Below are 26,388 nucleotides of genomic sequence, written 5' to 3'. Positions count from 1 at the left end.
CATCAACATCTGCGAGTTATGGAGAAGAAAATGCTGAGAAGAAAATAGAAGAAGGTTTCCAAATGGGATGATGCATAGTGAGAATCAGTAACCAAAGGACCAGATGTTTGTGTTTTGAAATTCTGCTTACTTATATTTGGATTTTGATAAGTAATAAATAAATGCACAATGAACTTTAAATCGATGATATGTGCCTCCTTTTCATAGGTTAATCTAGTCTTCTTGTGAAAGATTAGTTAAATTGTTACCAAAGTTGCTTTACTCATTGATACTGAGAATTTCTTATCTAGCTTTTCTTTCTTGGAATAACAGTGCAATCGATTCTCATAATGAATGTTGTGAGAGTATAAGAGATGAGAAAGGAATTTGCTGCAAAACTGGAGTTTTGGATGAGTGCAATGTTTGCAATGGTGATGACAGTACTTGTGCAGTAACTTTCACAGTTTCCCTTGTGGTGAGATCGACACGAGTCAATGTATCTATCGATGATCAAGTCATGGATTTATTCATCTCTAACACTAAATCCTATGTAAGAACATGAATCCTGTCTTTCACAAGACTCTAATGCATGGAACTCAATTTCTACAAAATATTATTTTATACAATTGAATTTTAATGTAACATCCGATTTGAGCTGTACGTCTATCGGTTCCTATCATTGTTCATACTCATCCAGTTCTTTCTTCAATCATTGCATCGCTTAAGACCATTTTTGTTCCTTTATGCTATTATGTAACAAAAACTAGATCCAAACCCTAAAATTGAAGACATGAAAACACTACAAACAATAGGAAAACCATAATTAAAGAGCATCGGTGGGCTCTACTTTTGTGAAATTTTAAAAAAATATAAAGGGCCTCTCCTCTAATGCTGCCCATCCAATCACTGTTGAAGAGGGAGTGCAAGACCCAATGAATTGAAGAAAGGCATCTTTCCAAGGCACTTGACCCACCATAAGTCCCCTGAGCACAAGCTTGTGAAAATAGCATTAAAAATGTTTATCCCTCCCTCTTAGGTAAGAAGAATCAAGGTCTCCCAAGCTACTCCATCTCTTATATCCGAGGACCCATCAAGTTTACAAAGAAAGTCCTGATAGGGCTCTTAATCAATGAAATGCTGTCCCTAAAGCGGCACAAACATGTGCAAACAAAAGAGGCATCCAAGTAAGCTGTTGTGTAATCTACATGCTCATCATCTAGAAGCTCCTCAACCAGCCTGAGGGGAGTCTCAAGGCAAGGATGTCCACTTGAGATCTAAGGAAGAGACTCATAGCCTCTTCCACAAACAAATATAACATTCATTAATGTCCCTTGAGATCTCTAAAGGTTGATCTTCCCGTTTAGACCTACCCTTAGCCTATGACCCATGAACCTACCATTTAGTGCACTCTAATACACCCTTCCCTTTCCTATTATCCCTAGGACCTAGACACATGGGTGCACATCTTTATTATTAAAATAAGTGTCGCATGTCCAAATTTGGTGCCGTCTGAAGTAGTGGCTCAAGCTCAACGGGACCTATCTACTTAGATGATCCAATGCCATAATAATATCAATCGGTGTCCATCATAAATACACAACACGTCACACCATCAAATCGGTGCATAATGTAATAATATTATAATGTCTATTAATTACAAAACAGTCATTTCTCTTGTCATGATAGGTTTATAGGGTCATGGCACGGACACATTGGCGATGGATTAGGCTTTGCGGAGGGGCCTCTTGGGCAGCCTCCCAAGTCTCTTAAAGCTAAACTTGCTTGGGTACCACATAGCGGGATTTGAGTTGCTTCCCCAAGCACTAGGAAATGTACAATACCTATTAACGGAGCTTTGAAAGCTTGCAATGGGGCACAAGGAGGGCATAAAGATGACGGATGACTTATGACCCTATTTTTCTCTCTCTCAAAAGCTCTCGGACATTCGCTTACTTAATGAAAGTGACTATAGAATCTCTCTCTCAAAGAAAGGCATAAACTTCATAGATGGAGGCTAAGATTCAAAAGAGCAATTCCCCTTACCATAGCTCTGTTTCAAGAGCTTTTTTACCAGAATGAAGGGGCAACAAGCTCTACAACATGGAGAGATGAACTATAACACTAGACAAGATGAAGCCTTAGTGGAAGCCAACCTAAGCTTGATATCATGACAAAGTAGGAGGGGGGAGAGGAGAGAAAGAGAAGAGGTGGAGAAAGGGAACAACTAGGAGCACACACACAAGTGAATAATTGTACACTTGGGAGGAGTAGAGAGAGAAGGGTTGCAGGATTGAGGGCATAGCTAGGAGTGCACAGACAATTGACTAAATGTACACTGGTATAAGTTTAAAAGAGCAAATCTTTACAATGAGGTAATCTAGCTGAGGTGGATCTTGGAGGGGATGCGTTCTAAAAGTTAGATTAGCTTCAATGTGTCATCATTGTTGCCTGCTCCATCTCCTCCCTGCTAGTCCCATCCCCCTCTTTCATTCCGACCAACTGGGAGGTGCATATAGGGTAATTATGTTACCAACTCGGAGGAGGATGGCGAGTCAGAAGTGGCGAAAGCCATCAAGATTCGGAGCACTGGAACGGCTAAGGGAGACAGAGACACCACCAATTGGGAGAATGGAAGAAGATTCTCAGCAAGGAGACAAAGACACCACCAATTGGGAGAACGGAAAAAGATTCTCAGCAAGGATAAGGGACCCTCCAGAGGAAGCAGAGTGGATGAAGGGGAGGGGAAGAAGGGGGATGGTTGTTGGATGGGGAGGGGACAGTGGGAGGAAGGCTTGAGTCACGAGCTCGCATGGTGTATCATGGGGGTGCCCTGTTGGTGTATTTTTCTTTGTTCAGCTCTTATACACTATGCTTCCTTCCATCTCTGGTTGCAATTGCAAGTCCTCTTCATTTCATGTCTCTCTCTTCATCCTCCTTCACTTGCTACAATGGACCTTGTGTCATGTGGCTTGAGTTTTGTTTCATTCATGTTGAAGGTTGGCTCTTGTGATTGTGCTCCGCTTTAGCATCTTGCTCATTCATGCTGAAAATTGGCTCTTGTGATTGCGCTCCGCTTTAGCATCTTGCTCATTCACATCACTCTCGCCCTCGTATCGCGTTCGTCCCATCATCCCGTACTCGTTCCATCGTTGACATTATCGTCCAACACTCGCACCATCCATGACACCATCGTACCCTGCTCATTCCATGCTTTCATTGACACATCCTACTTGCTACTCACACCATTGGGCTTAAGCTTCCGATAGCACTTCTGAAAGTAGTAGGATCCTGTTGGAATATGAAGCCAAAGTGAGTCTAAAATGAGTGTTCTAGGTGGTCTAGGTGTGTTTTATAGTCTAGTGAGTCCTAGACATGCCATGTGTCATATTGGGAGTTATCCCATATACGCTATGGCTTTCTAGAGTCTAGTGTATAGTGTTGTACTTGTCTATTGTCTATCACATCAGTCAACATCAAGCTCTTTGGTATCATGTGAGTACTTGTCTATTGCTTTCATTTTCTTTCCATTTCATTTCCATTATGCTTGTTATCATTCCTTTCCATTCTTAGTGTTAGCTTGCTTCTCTCCCTACCACTATGATCTTTCATGTGGTATTAGAGCCATATTCCTAGCCTTGCTCTCTCTTTTCCTTTCCCTTCCAAGAGGTTGAGGTGAGGGAGGCCAATGAAGCTACTCTACCTCATTCTCCTTGGAAGGCCGCCCTCTCCTCTCCTTCCTTGAGCACTCCCTCTTCTACCCAAGCCTGACCATGTTCTTTCTTTGCCATCAACTACCCCCTCCTCTCCTTCCGTGAGCACTCCTTCTACCCAAGCCTCACCATGCTCTTTCCTCGCCATCAACTACCCCCTCTTCAGCTACTACAGCCCCTGCAAATAGGCCGTACAGCCCGCTGTAAGCAGGCCATACAGGCCGTATGTACCAGCCTGCTTGTACAGCCTCAAAATGCGTGCCAACTCTAGCTGCTCCTGCCCTCGATTGAAGGGCCACTAGCAGTCGTCTCTGCCCTCGCCATGTTGCCTTGGAACTGTCACCAACAGTACATGCTCCAACCTCGATTGCAGTGCCAAATTTGCTCATTCTGCTCGACATTCTCTCGGAGCTGCTGCCCGCAACCATGGAGTCTTCCAAATCAACTACCATTGCATTCGAGAAATATAATGGTAAGAATTTCCCTACATGGCAAACCAAGATGCATCTTGTACTTATGAAAAATAGAGTATGGAATATTGTGCGTTGCAAGGAGAAAAAGTCACAATCAGATGAAAAGAAAATTGCACACTAGGAGAATCTGAATGACAAAGCTCTTTCTCTCATTGAATTGGGGCTGGGTGATGACGTTATTCATCATTTTGATTTTGATTCCACTGCTCACAACTTATGGGATAAGTTTGAAGAATTGTTCGGCGACAAAATCATCAATTCAAAGGTATTCCTCACACATGAATTCTTCAAGCTGCAAATGAAGCATGAATAGGGGAAGATGATCAAGTTGCTGTGCTCCTCTCGAGCATTGAGGAAAATTCTAAGTACCGGGAGATCATACCAGCATTGCGTGTGACACAAATGGGTTATCATGATATGGTTGCTATGCTTATTGATCATGACAGACGGTATGCAGACACTCCGGACTCCACTGTACTGTACTCCAAGGGCAAAGGCAGAGGCAAATTCAAGCCTTTCAAATGCAATCACTGTGGGAAGCTTGGTCACACTGAGGATCGCTGCTTCCAGAAGCTTGCCAAGCAACACCACAAGGATCATGTCACCTTGGTTGGGGCTGCAACAAGTGAAGACGAAGAAGAAGATGATGCTTCCACACCGACTCATGCTCTTACTGCCGACATCAGAGATCTCTCTCTCTATTCAGAGGTCTATGTACTTGATGATTGAGACTTTTGTTTCTGATCTATTATTCCTATAGCTTGATGTATTTTGGGATCCTCTGCCCTAGGTAGTCCCCCTAAAATGATATGTATTGAGTGTTTGGTTTTCATTGAGTCTAAAGGTCATCTGCCTTGGATAGTCCTCCTAAAAAGATGTATTGGTTTTCCTATTTTCGTGTGTGGCTTCCTAACATGTCCTGTTATGAAGCCAAGGGGGGATGTACTGTGGGAGCCATATGTATTGGCTTTGATAGGTCTCGTTATCAGGCCTGGCTGAGTTTCAGGATGTTGGTGTATTCCTAGACCTATGAGCTGGTCATGTAGCCATGCTATAACGTGAGCCTCTGCGCATGTTGAGTCTCAAGCCATGAGAGTGCTTACATCAACCTCTGAACACGCTCAGACTTTAGCCTCTGAGTTACATAGGGTGCATAGTTTGATGACTGTCATTGTCATGTTCTGTTCTTGGATCCTGTTGGAATATGAAGCCAAAGTGAGTCTAAAATGAGTGTTCTAGGTGGTCCAGGTGTGTTCTATAGTCTAGTGAGTCCTAGACATGCCATGTGTCATATTGGGAGTTATCCCATATACACTATGGCTTTCTAGAGTCTAGTGTATAGTGTGGTACTTGTCTATTGTCTATCACATCAGTCAACATCAAGCTCTTTGGTATCATGTGAGTACTTGTCTATTGCTTTCATTTTCTTTCCATTTCATTTCCATTATGCTTGTTATCATTCCTTTCCATTCCTAGTGTTCGCTTGCTTCTCTCCCTACCACTATGATCTTTCAGATCCCCCCTTAGACAATTTATGGCGATCACGGTGGGACACTGCTAGTGTTGAGTAGCAAGAGTTAAGTGGTGTTCTAGGGTCCTATAGGAGGGAGGTCTTATGCCGAGTAGTTCTGATATCCTTGAAGGAGCTAGTGAGACAACTAGGAGGTACTTAAGGAGAGTGGAGAGAAGACTTTCGGCTGATCAAACTCGATACAAGAAGCATTACGTGCAGCAGAAGTCCTCAGAGCAAGAGCACAGATTGAACCCATTGGAGCAGTAGCCAAAGCAAGTAACTTCATCGAAGCTCTCATTGACTTGGACAGGTAGGATCCCTGGTGGTAAGATCGGCACTCCAGAGAAGAAGAATTGCAAAGTGGAGAGCGGGTGGAAGAGGAAGGTACAAAGGATGAAAGCTCATCAGGAGCTCATCAAGGTCAAGACATCCCCCTTCTCGTCTTGCAATGATGTCTTCATCAACAACCACTTCTGCAAATGTGGTGACTCCTCCTGCATCGAACTCGACATCCGTTGGTCAAGTTGGTCAAGCTGCTATCTCATCTGCTTCACATAAATCAGGGTTAGTATCAAGTTTTGCTTCTACATCCATCCCACCCGTGGTTATTCATCTTGCCCCGGTCATGTCCTTACCTTCTGTGAATGTTCTACCTCCTCTCTCATCTACGTCTATGCAGTCTTTCCACTATCTCTCTCCTTCCCTATTGCCTATCCATCAAACATGACTTCGACTCCGTCCCTCTCTTTACCAACATGCCTCCCTGGCAAATGTTCCCGAGGAAGGCCGTGAAGATGGAACGGTCCCAGTTGAGTTTTGCACCAACACAACTTTCAACTACCAACCGCTCAAGAGAGGAGGGTTCATCTTAAGAAGGAATTGGAAAAAATCAAAGAGGGACATAAAGATAGAACAAGGGTGGATGGACCGTCATCCTTTGAAACCCAGATGAGAAGCAGTCTCTGGTGAACTGAATGCATCAACCACTTCTAGTCCACCTCCTCCTTCTGTGAAGGCATCTGAGCCACTTCTTCCTTCGACTATGCCACCTCTGTTACTTCCTAACCCTCCTTTACTTCAAGTTCCTACACCCACTCCTCTTGGGGCACCATATTGTTTTCCCCAACCCTACTATGCACCTTATCAAACCACCTACTCCAGGAGGTGAAAATGTACCATACTACCAATGCGGTTGATGGGGTGGTTTTTGAGGAGATCGGGGAGGGATATGTAAAGGGACAAACCTTTGAAGACCCATCATGTGCTACAGATGTGGAGAGTATAGTCACTATCAAGTCGTCGTACAACCATACAACTAGGTCATCGTACAGCAGCAACATCGTACATAGCCTGCACCTCCATATACCCAGGCCGTACAAGCAATCGTCGTTCGGCCATACTACCAAGTCACTATACTTCATCAGTGCCTTTCATCCGTACAGTCAGGTCTAGTTTTTTTTTTTTTTTTTTCAAGAAAGAGACTTCTATTAAGTAAGAGAAAAAACCCACGAGAGCAAGCTTAAAGCAGAATACATCATGTAACCATGAGGATAAATAAACCCCTCAAAATGAGGTGGAAAACAACCAAGGTTGAGGCTGAAAGTGCCACATGAACCCTGTAAGAGTCTTAGAGAAGAAAGGAGAATCCTTCCATTCCTTGAAAAAAGAAGCCCTCCTAGCTGAGGCTGTACGGGAGTCTCCTTGCATGCTCGTCCATATGGCCATCAAAGTATGTATGGTGATACTAGTCAATGTGTGCGAGGGATGAACTTGAGTTCCCTCCAATGCCTTTGTGCATCCAGCTCTCCAGATATGCCAGGCTGTTATGCTCGATAGTATCTCCCAAGAGGTATCCACAGAGGCATGTACCACTGCAAAAGAAAGGTGTGGTACCACATCCAAAGAACAGGACTCAACCTGATGACGTCAAATCGAAATGGCCCAAGAAGAGTCATGTCTCTCATAAAAGACCTGAGGCCCAGTAAGAGAAACCAAGCCACTAAGCCCCATGTCATAAAGAATGGGGAGTGCACAAAGTGACTGAAAATCCTGGCTACCCCCATCCAAATCATCCTCGCCTATCTGCAATCCCATAAGCAATGCTGAATCATCTCCGAAGCAAAGAGGCAACGAGGGCAAGTAGGGTCGAGTCTGGATCTCCAAAGGTTCACTGCAATCCCACCATGGATAGAAAGCCAAAAGAAAAGAGTGATCTTTATATTCCTATGGGATTTCCATAGTCTCCTCCAGAAGCACCTTTGCAAATCCGCAGTGATATCAAATGCCTCCCAATGAGGAACTCTGGAAAGTCTCCAACCTCTACTACTGAGTTGGAATCTCCTAGCATTACTGACCGTGTAGCGAAAAAAGGGGATGCTTTTCTCTCGATGCCCTGCGTCAATCCACTCCCACTCTCCAGGGTCCCATTGCAAATACCTAATGGGAACTCCCCCGTAGAGCCAAAGCCTCCAAGATCCAATGGAGAGAAGCCGAGGGTCTGGGTCAAGGAACCACTTTAAATCTGATCCCACTTTCCAATAGCAATGCAACTCTAGCTGTCACATAAGATTTGAGTTGTGTCACCATCTTGAGCATGATGCAAGTCATGCAGAAGCTTTCTCAACCGCATACATTCCATAGTGGCTGAATTCACAGCTTTGTACTCTCCTTCACTGCTAGAGAGAGACACTCGGTCTTGCTTCTTATTGAGCCATGTGATATATGCTAAGCCCAATGAGAAGCAATAGCCGGAAATGGACCTGTGATCATCTATGTCCCCTCACCAATCTGAATCTGTAAAGCCACTCAGAAAAATGTCACCATCTGGAGCATAATGCAGCCCATAGGAAAGTGTACCTTGTACATATTTGAGAACCCTCTTTGCTGCATTCCAATGCATGACTATGGGACAATGCATGAACTAGCTAAGAAGCCATGTGGCATAGGCAATGTTTGGCCTTGTGGAGCATAAGTAGATCGAACTGCCCACCAACTGCCTGTACAATGTGCCATCAAACTTTTCAGCTGTATCGTGCTTACGCAGCTTGATTCCCTTTTCCCAATGGAGTGGCCACAAGCTTACAACTCTCCAATGGAGTGGCCACAAGCTTACAACTCTCCTTTTGAATATTTTGTCTGTGATAGAGAAATCCCCCTTGGGTTTGTCAAAATTCAATGCCAAGTCAATAGTGTAAGAGGCCCAAATCTGTCATGTCAAAGGTCTGACACAAGACGGACTGCATGCTGCAATTTGCTGCAAATTACTGCCAGTGAGTATGATGTCATCCATATAAAGCACAAGTATGACCAAATCTGATTTTTGTTGTAGAACATATAAAGTTGGCTCTGTATGAGTGTTGACAAAGCCTTGGGACAGAAAGAGCTTATGCATCTTATGATACCATGCACAAGGCACTTGCTTCAGCCCATACAAGGATTTCCTAGGCTTGCATACCTTGTGCTCTTGTTCCTGAATGACAAAACCCTGGGGCTGATGCACATAGACCTCCTCCATGAGATCCCCATTGAGGAAGGTGGTCTTGACATCCATCTGGTACACAGACCAACCATAAAACTCAGCAAGAGCGATGACAGAGCGAATGGTAGTCATCTTGCACACCAGAGCAAAAGTCTTCTCATAATCTATCTCCTTTTCTTGTGCATATCCCTTGGCAACTAAATGGGCTTTATACTTCTCAGTTGTACCATTTGCACGATACTTTATTTTGTAGATCCATTTGGTGCCAACCACGTTCTTGCCAATGGGTGTATCAACCAAGTCCCATGTAGCATTCTTTTGAATGGATCTAATCTCAGCTTCCATGGCTTTCTGCCATGCTGGATGGCCCTGAGCATCCACAAAGCGCTGAGGCTCAGTTTCAGCTTCCATCACTTGGGTCATGAGATCAAAATTCACTTGCTTCTTAGCATTCTGAGTGCTGGCCCTGGTTCTTCCCTATATAGGCTGATGTTTAGCATCTGCAAGTGTCAACCTAGCCCATCTAGGAACTGAATTCTCAGCTGTCCCACTGGGAATAGCATCTTGAAGTGCATCTGGAGTAACATCCTTTGCACGGCATTGATAACACTTCCAAATATTGGGTTGTCCCTCCCCAAGAGCTGCCTGCAAATCTAAAACATTTGAGGGAAAAGAACCCTCAACATGTGGCAACCCTGCTGGAGTCTGAGAGGTAGAGGGAACATCAATTGGAGAACCCAAATCAGCATCATCCTCAAACTGAATGATGTCTAGAGGTGTATCATCATATAGAGGTAACTCCTCACAGATGGGTTGCATGCTATCATGCTCTGCAAACAAAACATCCCTGCTTATGATGACTTGAGAAAAAATCTTGTTTCAGTTCCATCCATGGCTCATGATCAGCACATGCTTGTGGAATTCCAGGATGATCAATGCACGATCAAGAATTCAAAGAAAGGGTATGAGATTGTTGGCTACAGGTTCTTATGAGGCCAGCATGGGTCTTTACAAGCTTGATGCTCAGCCCTATAATCAACATGCTATGGCTATCTCTTCTTCTACTCCAGGTGATTTATGGCATACCAGGTTTGGTCATGCACATCACAGAGCTTTGGCATATTTGCATAATCATAATATGCTTGAAGGATTGCCAAAATTACAGCAGCCCGCTCAAGAGGTGTGTGAAGCTTGTGCTCTTGGAAAGTTGCATCGCCTACCATTCCAAAAGGATGGTCCAAGTTCAGTATAACATACCAGACATCATGGATATACTTTTTCTTTCCTGAATCCATAAGAATGGAAACATCTCCCACTCCTGTGATGTCGTGAGTGGCATCATTGACATAAGTAACCTATCTGCCATGAACAGGTTTAGTTTCTTCAAACCACTCTTTCCTGTGAGTCATGTGCTTCGATGCACCACTATATAGATATCAAGTATGTATGGCAGAAAATGAAGAATCCCCAGATGAAGCAAGAGAAGCATCATGTGCAACTAAATCCCCCCTGGCATGAAAGCTGTCCTGAAATGCAGTAAACACATATTCCTTTCCGTCTTGTGCAAAGTTTGCATGAGATGGTGAAGCATTGGCATTTTCAGCTGGTGCCACATAATTACTACTTGTGCCTTGCCTCTTTTTCTCATTGGCAATCCTTTTCTGGCACTCTGCAATGTAACAACCTTCTTGCAATAATTGCATTTGCCTTTCTTCACCTTTGCACCTTTATTAGCATTCCCTGCATTTGTGTTTGTATTCCCCTCCTTCCTAGGCTGATAAGCATGGTTGGTCTTTTTCTGAAATTTACCCTTTCCATGAGTGGCAAGTGCTTGCTCACTCGAACGGGTTGAATTGGAAGTCCGCATTTCTTCCTGTAAGAGCACGCCAAGTAACTCCTCAAAACTGAGTGGAGCAGCCTTGAGCATAATAGTCAAGGAGGTAACAAACGTATCATATGAGGGTGCCAGACTATTGAGGGTGATAGAGACCAATTTCTTGTCTTCTATATCATCATCAAAAGTTGTGAGCTCATCCTGAATGTCAGTAATCTTTGCAATATGAGCTGAAATAGTTTGACCTTCCTGCATGGACAAGTTGTTGAGCTTATTATTCAAAGCAATGCTTCTTGCTTCATTCTTCACATTCCGCATACTTTTGATTCTATCCCAAGCTGCCTTTGAAGGTCTTGCAATACTTGATAGTGGACTTAATGTGTGTCTTTACAGACAATGCAATTAAAGACAACGCATGGGCATCCCTGCGACCAAACCTCTTCTGATCCAACGTGGGAGCGGTTGTAGAAGACTGAGTGGTAGTGCTAGAAGTGGAAGATGCACACGTGCTAGATCCAGGAGGTCTAGCCTCATAACCATTAACAGTGTCCCATAAGCCCTTTCCAACCAAGATATTCTTGAGTGTAAATGACCACAAAGCATAGTTGGGGCCATCCAACTTGTCGGCCTCACACATGGTCCCAAAATTCTTTGAAAGAGACATGATGCTCGCTCAAGAATACCTGCAAATAAATCTGCAAAGAAAGGCAACAAATGGGCACCTGAAATATAACTGACTGCATGTTTTTGGGGTCATGTAAAGTCAAGTTATGAAGACTTTTTTTATATTTTCCTAAGTCAACACGGTCTTGCATGTTACGGGAATTTGATATGTTTTGGTGCCCATGTCAAGGGGCTTTTCATGTGGGTTTATGGGGGTGCATGCAAGCGTGAATGTGCATGCTAATGTGTGTGGGAATTGTGTGACCAAATGTCCAAAATGTGGATTTAATGTGCCTTGGGGGGTATTTGCATTTTTTTAATGGGAGAGTGGTAAATTCCACGTGATGACATGGCTGGAAAATATGGAAGGGAACGTGCACATGCAAGGTGGCGATGGGATTGTTCTTTGCATGCTTCTGGAAGACGAGTTGGGAGTACGTGGGGATGGCGGCTTGCAGGAGGATGCTAGAAGCTTATCGTGGGCTAGCTTGAAGTTCTTTGGTGGGAGGATCTAAGGGGATAGGAGGACTACGTTGGAGAAGGAGCTTGGAGAGTTTGGGGTGTCGCTACTGCACATGCCAGGAGTCCCTTGGATAAATGAAGCTCTAGGAGGATCTTGGACGACGATGACGAGTGAGGCTGCTATTCTTGCGGTGGTGTCTTTTCTGCTGGCTGGATGACCATTGTTTGTACGTGCAACCATGAGCAAGGGAGAGGCTACGGTGCTGGCTATGATCACGTGATGGGCGATAGGGCTATTGCTTTGGAGGGATCTTCATGAAGCTGCTTGATTGGTGACCACATGAGCTGGGAGATCCTGAGACGGGGACAGTGTCTTTGAGGTGGGAGTTCAGGTCCGCAGCTAGAATGACAACCATCCGGTCAGTTATCGCAATGACTGCAAATTTTCAATGGAATGTTCATCAGTTAGACATAAAAACAGCCTTCCTTAATGGAGACTTGTTGGAAGAGGTTTATGTCAAACAACCTCCAAGCTTTGAAATTTCAGGAAATGCACTTAAGGTATGCAAGCTCAATAAAGCTTTATATGGGCTGAAACAGGCCCCACGTGCATGGTATGCAAAGATTCATGCCTTTCTGACCAGCAAGGGGCTACACAACAATCCAACTGAAAGTACCCTCTACATCAAGAAGGATGGGGGGGATATTTTAGTCATCATTCTTTATGTAGATGACTTACTGCTCACAGGGTCAAATGAAGATAATATTGCATATTTTAAAGCTGAATTGCAGACCACTTTTGACATGTCAGATTTGGGGCTGCTACACTTTTATTTGGGGATCCAGTTCACTCAAGAGCAAAGTGGCATCGGTATGTCTCAATCCAAGTATGTGCAAAAACTCTTGGACAGATTCAACATGCAGGATTGTAAGCCCATAGCTACTCCCATGGAGCCGGGGCTGAAGCTTACAATGCATGAAGCAGGTGAATCACTTGATGTCACACTCTACAAAGAACGATCCACTGAGCTCTAGATAGGGAACTATGATCCCTTGTTCAATCACCGAATTGAAGAAGAAACAGAAATGCAAGTACCTCTCCTGATGGCCCAAGGCGGGTGAAAAAAAAGTATGGCCCGAGAGAAGCTTACCCGACTTGGCACAATCCTTGACATCCAGTTTATGTTCCTGAATCATGAGAATATCAATCCTTGCCTACGGCGGCGGCGGTGAGGTACACCTCCGAGGCCCTAAACGTTCCAACTGACAATCCTCATCGGCGAGAGGAAGAGGCCGGATTAAAAACCTTAACGGACCTGGTAGTGGAGATATCCCTCTCCTAGGAGAAATTCCTCCTATCAAGAGGAGGGAAGTCAACTGGGGAAAGTACACCTACAGAGGGGAAGCTCTGCTTCCCAAAGGTAGAGTGTACAAACTCCTCTAACTCAAACTTTGCCATGTCTGCCAGAACTACAAAAGAATTCTTGACTGATGATTCTGGCGCAAGTGTGTGGAGGATCGCTAAGGATGGTGGAGTAGAAGCAATAATCCCCTTGCCTCTATCAAGAGGTGAAGAAAGAGGAGAAAAGGACAAAGGGGGCCACTGATGGAGCTTGGCCATAAAAGTAGCATTAGCTTGGAGTATGGCATGGGTTTTGGCAACGATTTGCTCCATAGATGGAAGCTCTTTCACATGAACATCTGAAGGGATAGGAGCAACCTTATCAGCACAAGGAACTAGGACATGAATATTTCTTGCTTATAAGGGAGGGTCTGTGGTGCCATCAGTAGCCTCCTAAGGTGGAAATGGCTCAGCAACTCTGACTGGCACCCAATGGGAGATGACTGGAACAAGACATGCTGATGGTCCTGTTCGCGCTATAGAAGAAGGTCCAGGACAAGAGGCTATAGCCAACGGTCGTAGATGAGAGGTGGAAGGTCCAGCAGTGCGAGAAGTGATAGGATTTGTAGTAGATTGTGAAGTAGGTCCACATCCGAGGTGGTGCTATGAGGTGCTACAACCGTGGACCTTTTAGGACTTTCTTCCTTGGGCAATCTTTGGCAAAGTGCCCAAGGGACCTGCAAATCCTACACCGATCCTGTCTCTCAGTGATCTCGACTCTCTGCCTGAAGAATGAGCCATTTGGACGCTAGCCGTCATCCTTGATGTTAGGGTCAGAGACAATGACCCTAACACGGGGTACCCCGTCCGACCTGGCTGCCTCTGCTACCGAAGAAAGCATCCCAGGGAGGGGAGGGATCTCAGTGACCAATCCGAAAGTGGCTCCAATGGAAGATAAGAGTCGATGGTACACCTATGGGAGGCCGGGGAATTTGAGAAAGAGTGAAATCGTCCGGCTGTCCTCCTCCACAGGGTCAAAGCCCACCGACGAGAAGGACATCAAGAAAATCCTCCTGGAGCTCAGTGCCAAGGGATTGGCTTGAAGCACTGTGCCTGCTGCATTCGGGGAGTCAAAAACAACTTGGAAGAAACCTCGACCAAGCAGACGAACAGATGTGAGATGCCCTGCGAGGTCTCCACGTAAAGCGGCAAGCACCTAGCCTATAACCTGGAAGGGTGGGATCCATGGATGCGAGCAAAGAGTGATGTCGAACTCTCCTGCTCTGTATCCTTTTTGAGTTGTTGCTGCAGGAGAACGTAACGGTTTTTGTTGGCTGGTGGAAGCAGATCATGATTGGCTGAAGGCAGAGCCATTGTCAATCGAGGGTGGGAAGGCCGACTCGTACACAATAAAATCCGTCCGCTCTAGAAAACGCTGCCTGAAGATGAAGCCCAGGGGACACAGGAGGGCGGAAGGAAAGGGCAGGAGGGGAGGCAAACGAAGGGTGAAGGGGGGGGCTGGTCGGGAGAGGAGAAGGAAAAGGTAGGAGAGAAGGAAGAGCGGGGAGGAGAGGGCCGGGAGAGGGGAGTTGTAGGGCAGGGGAGGGGGCTCGTAGGTCAGGAGAGAGGGTGGGAAGGGAGGGGGGTAGAATGGAGCGGGAAGGGGTGGGGCAGGGGAGTGGGAAGGGGGTAGGAAGGTGCAGGGAAGGGGAGCGAGGGAAGGGGGGGGGGAGGGGGCCGGATGGGGCAGGGAAGGGGGGGCGAAAGCGCAAGCCGGGGGGTTGGGGCGGGGAAGGGGGAGGGAAGGCAGGCCGGGGGGGAGGGTGAGTGGAGGCGGGGAGGGAGGGAGGGCGGGGAGGCGGAAGGGAGGGAGTTGATGGCGGGTGGGAAGGGGGGTTGGAGGCGGGGTGGGAGGGGCTGCATGGAAGGTGAGGGATAGGGTGGAGGGGAAGGGAGGGAGAGGGAGAGCAAGGGCTGTGAGGGAGGACGGAGAGGGAGGGGGAGAGGAGGGGCTATGAGGGAGGACGGAGAGGGAGGGGGAAGGTAGGGAGAGGGAGAGGGAGGGAGAGGGAGAGGAGGGGCTGTGAGGGAGGACAGAGAGGGAGGGGGAAGGTAGGGAGGGAGGGCTGCAAGGGAGGAGAGGGCTGAAGGAGAGGGAGGGGCAGCTCAGAGTAGGAAGGAGCAGTCGGGACAGGTTTGTTTGAGGGTAGCTCCGAAATTTCAAAAAACATTGAAATTGGACCTCAAAAAGTCAAAAAACAGCCATTGGACTGTTTCTGGCAATGAAACAAGGCACCAAACTGAACTGGAGCAAAATGTGGGCTGCCGGGGTCAAATGCAAGCTATGGGAGCTGAAACGGAATGGAATGTGGGCAACCAATAACAAAACTAGAGCACCAAGCTTACGGTGATAGGACAAAATCTGTATCAAGTTTTTGAGCACTGTATATAGTTGTGGGTAGGCACATAGTTGTACACATCTAGGGTAGGTGTGGGCTTTTGGCATTTGTGAATTTTTCTTTCACAAGCATGATGGACTGATGTATACTTTTTTGAGATGATAAAGTATGTTTTGCAGGGACTTCATGGGAAATGATGAAATGCAATGTGGTTGTACCAGACTTCCAGAGCAAAGGTGTCCAGTGTGTGGTCAAGCGAAATGTTTTTGGGGTCATGTAAAGTCAAGTCATGAAGGGTTTTTTTATATTTTCCTGAGTCAATGTGCACTTGCATGCTACGGGAATTTGACATGTTTTGGTGCCCACGTCAAGAGGCTTTTCATGTGTGTGTACGGGTTTGCATGCAAGCTTTAATGTGCATGCTAATGTGTGTGGGAATTGTGTGACTAAAGGTCTAAAATGTGCATTTAATGTGATTTGGGGAAAATGTCTTGAGAGTGGTAAAGTGTCACTGATGAGGTGGCATATTAGGCTGAGGTGGCTGGACTAATTAGGAAGGCACCCTGCTCATGCAAAGGTGGCTACGTGATGGATGAAGGGATGCTTCTCGACGACGAGCTGGCATGCTACGTGAAGAGAGGCTTGCTGAAAGGGGACGATACGCTGGCGAGCTGGCGTTGCAGAGGAGAGCTGGAGAGCTTTAGAAGAGGGATTTGGAGAGCAAGCCTTGGGGGGAGAAAAAGCGTGTGCTCCATGAGGAGAAGAGGAGCTGTGAGGCAGTAGTGATCATAAAAAGGAGGTGTGGGAGAAGCTTGCAGAGGAATTTTGAGATGGCAGAAGGAGCTCGCAGGTGAACTACTACAAGGATCGACGGAGGAGGGCTCTGGAAGTGCGGGACACGACTGTGTGAGCGAGGGAGGCCTTTGGCTGGGGATGCGTGATCATAAGGAGAAGCGGGAGTAGTTCCCAGGAGCGAAGGTTCTGCTGGGGAGGCTGAGTGCTACCGGATGTAGCTTGGGCATCGCTACTGTGTGGATGGTTGCCTTGGAGAGGAGCTTCTGAAGTTTGGGGGTCGAGAGCTTGAACGTAACCTGGAAAGATGGTGCAAGGAGACCGTGAGCTGCTCGTTGTAGAAGGGCGTCTCAACTACGGAGGCCAGAGTATTGGCTGGGCATGGCTACTGCGCGCTAGAGGATTTTGAACGATAGAGGGGGAGCATACACCATGAAAAGAGAAGCTGTGAGTTGGCGCTGTTTTCCAACGGGCTGTTTACTCTTACTGGAGTCGTGGATTTCTTGGCTGTGAGAAGTATAGCTATCATGGAGGTTTTGAGCAGAATATCTTGAGTGACGGAAAGCATACAATACGGGAAATAGAAGAGGCTGAGGCTGTTTCTTGAGATGTCTTCTATGTGGGCTTGTAGGTGGCTGGTTATGAGCTATTGCTTAGTAAAAGCTTGAGGCATAGGTGTGGCATCATTTCTGCTGTCTAGAGGACTGTAGCGACAGAAGCTATGAGTATGGAGTACTCTACGAGCAAGAAAAAGATACAGACGCTGGACGTAGTTGTGTAAGAGCAGAAATGATCGATGCAATCCGCTAGCCAGTCCCTCTTACTCTTTGGTCACTGACTGCAGTTTTGGGGAGATGTATGGAATGCTAGAGCTCAATGTTTGAGAAGGAGATGCTGTGGAGCAGTTATAATCACGTCAAGAGTTACGAGCTGTTGCTCTTGATGGAGGCTTACGAGTCTTGGCTGTGGGATCTTGATTGTGGGTTAATGTCTTGAAAAGTCCCAAAGATAACCTTCATGTGGGCTGTGGGTTCATAGTATTCTGAGGCTGACTGTTTTCTGAGTTTTGGGGAGAAGTTCAGTTCTAAGTTCAGTCTGTTTCGGGCTGTGTAGTCTTTTGTCTCTCTTTGAGTCTATGTGATCCATGTTCAGTCAGTTTTTTTTTTTTGGTGGGGATTTGCCTCAATGCCTAGTACAAAGACACATACTCTGGAATCTGGTTCATAAGCTCACCATCTACGAGCCCACATTGCAGCTGATCCCTATGAAGTCTCAGCTATCTGACGTGGTGAAGTACATAATTCCTGGTTGTCTTCCCTTTTTTTTCTTATCAACAGGAGTCTGAAAGCAAGTGCGGGAATGGACTCTAGTGACGGATGCTCTGATACCACATGTAGGAACAAGAATGGAGAAGTGTTGTGAACACAAGAGAACAAGAAGTGAACACAATTGAACTCCAACTGAAATGTTACAAAAAAAACAATGCAAGTACCTGGTATATATAGTACCCAAGTACTGGTCAACCATATAGTTGACTTATGGCCTACAACACCATATCATTGTAGATATCTCTACACCCCTGGACCAGCTTGGGGGTTAATACCAACAAAGGGGCTTCACAGGCCAGCAACATGGAGTTCCCAAAAAAGAAGACTTTTGCTTTGACCCCAAGTAAGCCCTCCTATTCTGATACTGAAGCTTCCCCTCCCCTGTATGTCTTCTCAAAGACGCCCTCTCAGTATGGAAAGACGTATCTACAACACACAAAAAAGGTAAGCATGATAGGCCCACAAGAGCACGTCTACTATTTGCAGCAGGAAATACATGAGCTCAAGCTTAGAATGGCAGCTCTAGAAAGGAAAAACAATGATATGGAAGGGAAAGGCAAGCAAAAAATTGTTCAAGAATTGTTACACAAATGCACTTCACCTCCACCAACACCCCAATTGGTATCCACAGTGAAGGAAATGATCACAAATCAAGTAAGCTCTATCAAGCAGGAGATGACTGCAAATGTTACTAACAAAGTCAATAAAGCTGATTTATACGCGGAGGTTAAAGAGCAGCAAAGTAGAGCTAAAAACAAGATGATATTGCGCATCAAGGGGCTGCAAGATGGATGCCTTGGAGATGGAGAGGGCTTTACAGAAGATAAGATATCATGCCTCAAGAAAGAGATTCCACAGAATGAATGGAATGAAAACAACGTAAGCAATGTTACTCCAAAAGGAACACAAGCGCAGGTATGTTTTAATGAAAGGGCAGCAAGAGTCAAGATTCTCAGACAGACACAAGCGGAAGGGTACAAGAATTTGGACATCTGAGGAGCTCACTCTAACACAGCTCAAACAAACATTGAACTCAGAAAAGTGAAGGAAGCACATAAGCAAGGTAAATGGGCGATCTACCGGGATGGACAGGCTTTGGTTCGAGATTTCAAATCTAAACCCAAAGACTCTCAATCTTAAATTGATGTTATTTAGGCCTTTTTTTCCAAGATAGTACTAGTATTTAGTTATGTATATAAATAATTGGGGCTGAGCTGCCTTGAGCGCTCCCTCAACTCTTTGGGTATCCAAATGTTTTTGCATTTTTTTGGTGTGCACTTTTCCCATAGGCCCATGAGGTCTTCTGAGGATGTTTATATATCTTTCTTTCTTTCTTTCTTTCTTTCTCTCCATTTCCACAGTTTTGGTTCTTGTGTGTATGCTCTCTCTTTTCTGTTCAGTTTTTGCTGCACTCTCACACCATTATCTCATGAATTGGACACTATTGAGTTGGAACATGCATCGTTTCGAGGATCGAGCACACTAGTACGTGCAAGAACTCATCTTGCAACAAAAGGTGCACAAATCCCTTGTTGTGCATTCAATGAGCTCTAAGTGTATATGCTGTCAGCCATGAACGGATATCCACATATGGAGATGCTTTCTTCCAAGAAGGAACTGGGACACAACAAAAGGATTTGCATTTTGGTGGGGTAGGCCTTGGCCATAGAGGTGTATGATTAGGGTGATCTCCCATCAAGACGGGCATTGTGGATTTGGGATACCCCAATAGAGCTTCTCAACTTGTACGAACTTACCTATTGAAAGTAGAGAGTGCCCATTTGGAGGTAGCCCGTAGATTTTCTTCCAAACTTGGATTACTGCATTGTTGGAGGTGACTTCCACTACTTGGAGTTTGAGGAGGACAAGCTCGAGGCGGACCTCTTCATTGCCATGCCTTCCTCCGAATGGGCACATGGGAGAAATTTATCTTCAGCATCACGTGCCACGATCCCTGGCAAGAGGATAAGTTCTCGAGGTATTGGGGAGTCTTAGTTTCTCTTTCAGGCAGCACCAACATGATAGAATTTTGGAGAGATTAGATAGAATTTACCTAGGTGACAAGGCCGTGCACGGGGGGGGTTTAGCTAGTATTTTGCCTAGCATGATGATGTCAGACCACTCCCGCATTGTATTGCATCTAGACACCATGGCAAGGGACCCCTTACAAAAAGAGGTGAGAGGAGGTCCAACAGGCCATTACACATTTTTTGGTTTCCCCTCACAGGATGGACGGGCTAGTTGGACACCCCAGGATTCAGTGGAGGAGCATAGAGCACAGTCCATCACGTCGTGGCATAGGCAGGCCCTTCCAGAGAGAGACAGGGTGTTGGAACATGAAGTGAAAGTGAGTCTTCTAGGTGTTCTAGGTGTGTTTTTATAGTGTAGTCAGTCCTAGACATGCCACGTGTCATATTTTGAGTTATCCATATATACTTTGGCTTTCTAGAGTCGTGTCACACTATATAGTGTTGTACTTGTCTAGTGTCACATTAGAGGGGTCTACATCAAGCTTTTCTATCATGTGAGTATTTTGGTTATCATGGCTTTGTACTTTCCATTTCCTTTCATTGCTTTCTAGTTCTTCCATTTCATTTCCATTCCGTTCCTCCTACCATGTTCCTTCATGTGGTATCAGAGTCATTCTCCTAGCCCTGTCTCTCCTTCCCCTTCCAAGAGGTTGAGGTGAGGGAGGCCAATGAGGTTACTCTCCCTCCTCCTCCTTGGAAAGCTACCTCTTCTCTTCTCCTCCACCCCAGCCTCATCATGAAGATCAAGATGCCGACTTGGAGGAGCTGTCCGAGACGTTCATGGGCTGCTCATCACCATTGACTGCTTGAAGATCTCTCAGAAAGCTGATTCTTGCTCATGATCTGTTGGTGCTGTTTATAAGACATGAGAGCGGTGTGATGTTCATATTCAACTCTCGAGGTGGAATTTCGACTAAAATTCTTCAGCAAAGTTGTAAAGGACTTTCAACTCTACATTTTTTCCTTTTACATTGACAAAATCCAAGTTTTCAGTCAAAAGTTATGGCTTCTTCAAGTTCTGCAAAATTTGAGTTTGTGACGGAATTCCTGCTGCTTATTGTTATTATAAGTGACGTATTTTTTGAAGAAGTTCTATTCCAGTTCTCAGATGTTGCTGCAGCCCCATTTGATATAGAGTGACTCTCTTGTATAGTCAACCTCTTTGCATTGCTGGAATCCTTCTCTGCCCACCATCTGCCTCAAATCCCGCCACCATTCTCTGCCCCAACCTGCTCCCCGACAATTGAAGTTGCTACTCCAAGGTCGAGCTATTCCACTACGAGTTCGAACTCTTCAACTTGCTGGTCTTGCACTGGTACTTCCATTTTTTCCATTATGGAGTCTTCCAAATCAAGTGTTACTATTGAGAAGTTCTCCGCTTTCAGCTACTTGGGGTGCACAAAGCAGTAGACTCCATCATTGTCATGCTCTGTTTTTTGTTCCATTCCAGTAGCCCCTCGAGGGGGTCTTGGAACATGAAGTCAAAGTGAGTGTTCTAGGTGTGTTTTTATAGTCTAGTGAGTCCTAGACATGGTCCTAGGCATGCCACGTGTCATATTGGGAGTCATCCCATATACACTTTGGCTTTCTAGAATCTAGTGTCACACTATATAGTGTTGTACTTGTCTACCGTCACATTAGAGTGGTCTACAACAAGCTTTTCTATCATGTGAGTATGTGGTTATCATTGCTTTGTTCATTCCATTTCCTTTCATTGCTTTCTAGTTCTTCCATTTCTTTTCCATTCCGTTCCTCCTACCATGTGCCTTCACAGGGCACTCAGGGAGGAACCTAGCCTTCATTGAGTGACTCGGGGAGGACAAGAACCAACACCTAGGTGGCTATAGAGGACAAGTACGAGAATGCCAGATTGGACTTGTAGGCGATGGAGATCTGGTGCCCTGAGTACTTCTATCACTCCTCTAGAGCGAGGTGGGTTTAGTAGGGAGATATTGATGGCATGGCAATTATTTCAGCCACGGATTCTAGGTTGATAGGTCCCATAGCTCCACTGTTGAGAGATAAGAGAGGCTAGATGTACTAGTATCTATAGGATATCTTAGAGATGACTACGTCCTTTTAGCTCTTAGGTAGAGGAGGAGACCCTGGAGGTGTAGACAACCTAAGATGAGGTTTGAACCAACAACCCCCTCTGTGGTTACCCCAAGCATTATGGCACATTTAGAGGCGCCCTTCATGGATGAGGAGCTCTTGGAAGCCTTCAGGGCTCTTGTAGCTCTTTGTTTCACCTCAAGTAAAGCACGCATCACATTGTACCTTTGGCACTCATGCCATTGGTAAGCCCACCTGTGTAGAAATGCTCAAGGAAGGATGGCTTGTCCTTGATGTTTTTAATTGCTTTTGATGCACATAAGCACTTCGTTATGCTTAGCTTCTTGCTGCTCCCCAAGTCACTAGCTAGAGACTAGAGTTTTCTTGATTCCGAAAGGGGGGGGACTGAGTTGACATCTACTACCATTGGCACTCAATCACACTATTGGACACTGCCTACTATAAGATCTTAGCTAAGGTGTTGAGGTTGAGATTTTTCCCACCCCTCCCCGACACCGACCCTAATACCCAAATAGGTTTTGTTTAGGAGAGGAGCATCCTACAATATCTTCACTTTTTGGGATGTAGTGGACTGGGCACAAGAGGAGGCCAAGTCTCACTATCCTCTTGCTGGATTTTAAGAAGGCGTATGACAGGGTGGATTGGGATTTCCTGGAGGGGAACCATGTGGAGGTTGACCTTGGTGTACCATAGTTTGTTGACAATAATTAATCTATAAAGAAGCTAATTCAACACACCAAATAAAAGCTTACTTTAAGCTGAGTGTGACAGCTTAGAAAGTATCATCACAAGGGAGTTTTACAAAGAAGATTGGAGCATACTCCATTTTACAATATGAACAACTATAACATCATGGAACTTAAAATATGCCTTAAGTAGTATGCAAATCATTCATACATGAAAGTATACTACAAACAACTCTTGAAATGTTGATAGAGATGGAAACTTAGGAACATTTGCTAAAGAAGTGACATTTCTTCATAGTAAATGTCCAGCTAAAACATCCCAAAAACAATCCATGCCGCATGTGTTTAATCTAGGTTATATATCTCAAAGGAAAGTATACTTAGAGCCCTACAAGTAGTGGTTTTGGAAAAGCAAGGTTTATGTTTGTATAGAAACAAGTTCTAGGTTGTATACAAGTTGAACATCATGCACAAAAGTGAAATCACAAATTTCGAAAGGTGATATGGCAAGGAGAGGTAGCAATCATAGATATCAACAAGTCTAGCATATAGACACAGAAGATGATTGCAAGGAAAAAGAGATATAAAGATGCATTGATTTTGATACAAGAATGTAGAGTCGGTTGCAATGAGAAAGCAAGAGCCAATGAAATTGAAAGTGGATTTGCCTAGGACAAAAAAATGAAATTTTGCTTGAAAGAATGATTTGGATAGTAGGAAGGTTACCAGATTTAAGAGATCAATTGACGGTTGGAAATAATTTCTTAGTCTCATTTGAGATGTACGGATACCTATCAAAATTAGCTAAGATGTACAAAGACCAAAGAAATGCACAAAAAGTGACAAACAAGAAAAGTTTCAAGTTTGATTAAACTAGGTTCAAAAGGGTACATCACTTTAAGGTTGGGAAATAATTAAGTTTATTGTTATTCAAAACTTTGACATTTAATTAAATACAATTAGTATTTCAAGTCTTTAATTATTTTGTCCTATATTTCTTCTACTCTTAGTCTAATCAATTAATCAATAAGAGGAATAGAAAGAGGTTTGGGGTCGTAAGTACAGGTAGAGAATTTGAGCTAGAAAACTTGGTCTCATGAACTGCTCTACATACAAATTTGGTAATTTGATCAAAGAATGCAAGTTATTAAATCTCACGTTTTTTTTTTGCAATTGCAATTCTCACTCTTTGGCAAGTTTTGAAATGAATCTTGCATAATTATTTTTAATTGAAGAAAATTATTCATGGGTTTCAAATATTATTACTTGACTGTGTCTTAGATTGCCTCTCGACTTGACACACAAGAGAAATTGCTCACTTTGGCAACCCTGAGACTGGAAAATTGTACTTCAGAGGCTACGACCAATGCCAATATGATACAAGGTGACATTATGAAGAATGGAACAGTTTTCGGAGTTTCCAATATTACAGCCAGCTTCATTCTAAGCCTTGTAAGTTGTTTAATAAAGTTTGCTATTATATCATTTCATCCATCTAATTCAATTCCATATAATTGGAGCTTGTAAAAAGGACAACATATTCACGTCGATAGCTTTAATGTCAACCTTGCAGTGGCATCTAGATATATGCATAGCATATGGCATAACATGCCTTGAAAATCATAGAATAGTCCTCCCCCCCCCCCGAAAAAAAAAGAAAGAAAGAGACTTCTTTTAAGTCTAGCTAGAAAATACAATAAGGTGAAGAGTAGCTCCATAATCAATCCAAGAAAGATTAGAAATAATCTTGGAAAAAATGAGACAACCAATCAGGAGTTTGGAAATGCCATGAGGGGCTTGTGGGTATGTGAGAAAAACTATTTTTTGGTCCCATTCCTTTAGAAAAGGTGCTCTCTTAGCCTAAGCCATCGGGGATAATCAGGTGATATCATGCCAGGTGCTGCAAAGGTACTACATTTGGATCCCCAAATCTAGTATGGAAGGTCATTCATCTATATAAGTATAACGAGACGACCTCTTGTACAAGGTGGCTAAAGAGATCTTGTACAAGGGATGACCTGAAGGACACTTGTACAGGTGACTAGAAGAGACCTTGTACAAGGGATGATAGATGACCTATGGTAAAAGGATGACCTCATGTGACAAGTTGATATCTGGAACTACACAGGACCTCACATCTTTCAAGGCAGCCTTGGATTTATTTTGTATTGCAGCAAGTGCACACATTAATTGGAACAAATTCAATGGCTTTTGGATTAATGATGAGGACACTCTAGCCTGGGGGGCTGATTTGGGTTTTACTTGGATCCAAAGAGGTGTTCTGTCCTGTACTTGGGCTACTAGGTTGGTGTGGGCATGCGACAATTCGCCAATGTGCTAGAGAGTGTCAGGAGCAAAAGCTTCTTTTTTGGAGCTCAGCCAAACTTGACCTTGCTTCTAGTAGGAAATGGAGTCAAGTTGAGTGAGTTTTATGTGTGTTTTAGTCTAGTGTGTCTTATGGATGCCACGTGTCATATTGGGAGTATCCCATATACACCTTGGTATTCTAGTGTCTAGTGTCTAGCCTATATAAGGCTGCACTTGTGCTGTGTGTCACATCATAAGAGTCAACATCAAGCTCTATCAATGTAAGTCTTTCATTGATTTAGCACTACCATTTCTCTTTCAGTTGTTTCCATTTCCATTGCTTGCATTGTTTGCCTTTCCTCTTCCTTGAAGAAGCAAGACATGGAATGGAAATGAAAGCAAGACTAAACAACCATAATGGAAATGAAAGAAAGAAAGAAATGTACAACTTAAGTAAAGTACTTACATCACCAAGAAAGGCTTGAGGCTTGAGTGATTTGACATGAGAAAGTACAATGCCTTTATAGGATAGGCACACACACTCTAAGTGTCAAATGTATATGGGATAAGTCCCATAGTGACACGTGGCACTCTAGGATATAAAGTAGTATAGTACTACTCTAGAACTCAATAGAAACACACTAAAAGTCACTCAAATTGACTCCATTTTCTAACACCCCCCCATGGAGGAAAGGTGAGGGGCTCCCACACAATCTCAGAGGCAAGTGAGCATGGCTCAGAGGCTAGTGAGCATAACATAGAAATCTCATCTAGCATGGCTCAGAGGCTCATCATGCATGGATGCATGATCAACTCAGAGGTCTAGGAGACCAATGCACCAACAAATAGACCTATCAAAGCCAAAAAAAAAACACATGGCTCCCACAGTACATCCCCTCTTGGCTCCAAAGACTAATGAGGAACATGGAGCCACACACTAAAAATAGAAAAGAAATACATCATTTTAGGAGGACTGTCTAAGGCAGAGTACCTTTATTGACTCAACACACATGATTTATTGCATTCATTTTTGGGAAACACCCCTATGGCAAAGAACCCAAATATATCATGCTTAGAAAGCAAAATCATGATCTCCATCATCCTCTAGAGGCTGGAGACAGACAGTAAGAGCATGATCATGTGTCGGCTGGTCATCTTCTTCTGCATCATCACTAATGGCGGATGCCACCCAACTGGCATGATTCTTCGATTGTTGTTGAGCAAGCTTCTGGTAGCACCTGTCCTCAGTATGACCGAGCTTGTTGCAATAAGTGCACTTGAACGGCTTGAATTTCTTTCCTCGTGTTGGTGGAGTCGAT

At 44.5% G+C, this 26,388-nt stretch overlaps 1 protein-coding gene across 1 annotated transcript in view; it reads left to right on the top strand.

Moving 5' to 3' along the window:
- LOC147894483 (uncharacterized) overlaps nt 1-26,388 on the top strand; it is a 214,759-nt gene that overhangs the window by 130,253 nt on the left and 58,118 nt on the right. Inside the window, exon 12 of the mRNA XM_087385319.1 lies at nt 313-451. Within this exon, the coding sequence (XP_087241445.1) occupies nt 313-451 (139 nt within the window). The remainder of the gene's footprint in view (nt 1-312; nt 452-26,388) is intronic.

The sequence above is a fragment of the Dipteris shenzhenensis genome, chromosome 14 (assembly GCF_047967505.1).
Source record: "Dipteris shenzhenensis isolate YYH24624 ecotype China chromosome 14, Dip_SZ_1.0, whole genome shotgun sequence".
In the NCBI taxonomy this organism is placed as follows: Eukaryota; Viridiplantae; Streptophyta; class Polypodiopsida; order Gleicheniales; family Dipteridaceae; genus Dipteris; species Dipteris shenzhenensis.
This window is presented reverse-complemented; position numbering and strand designations above follow the sequence as displayed.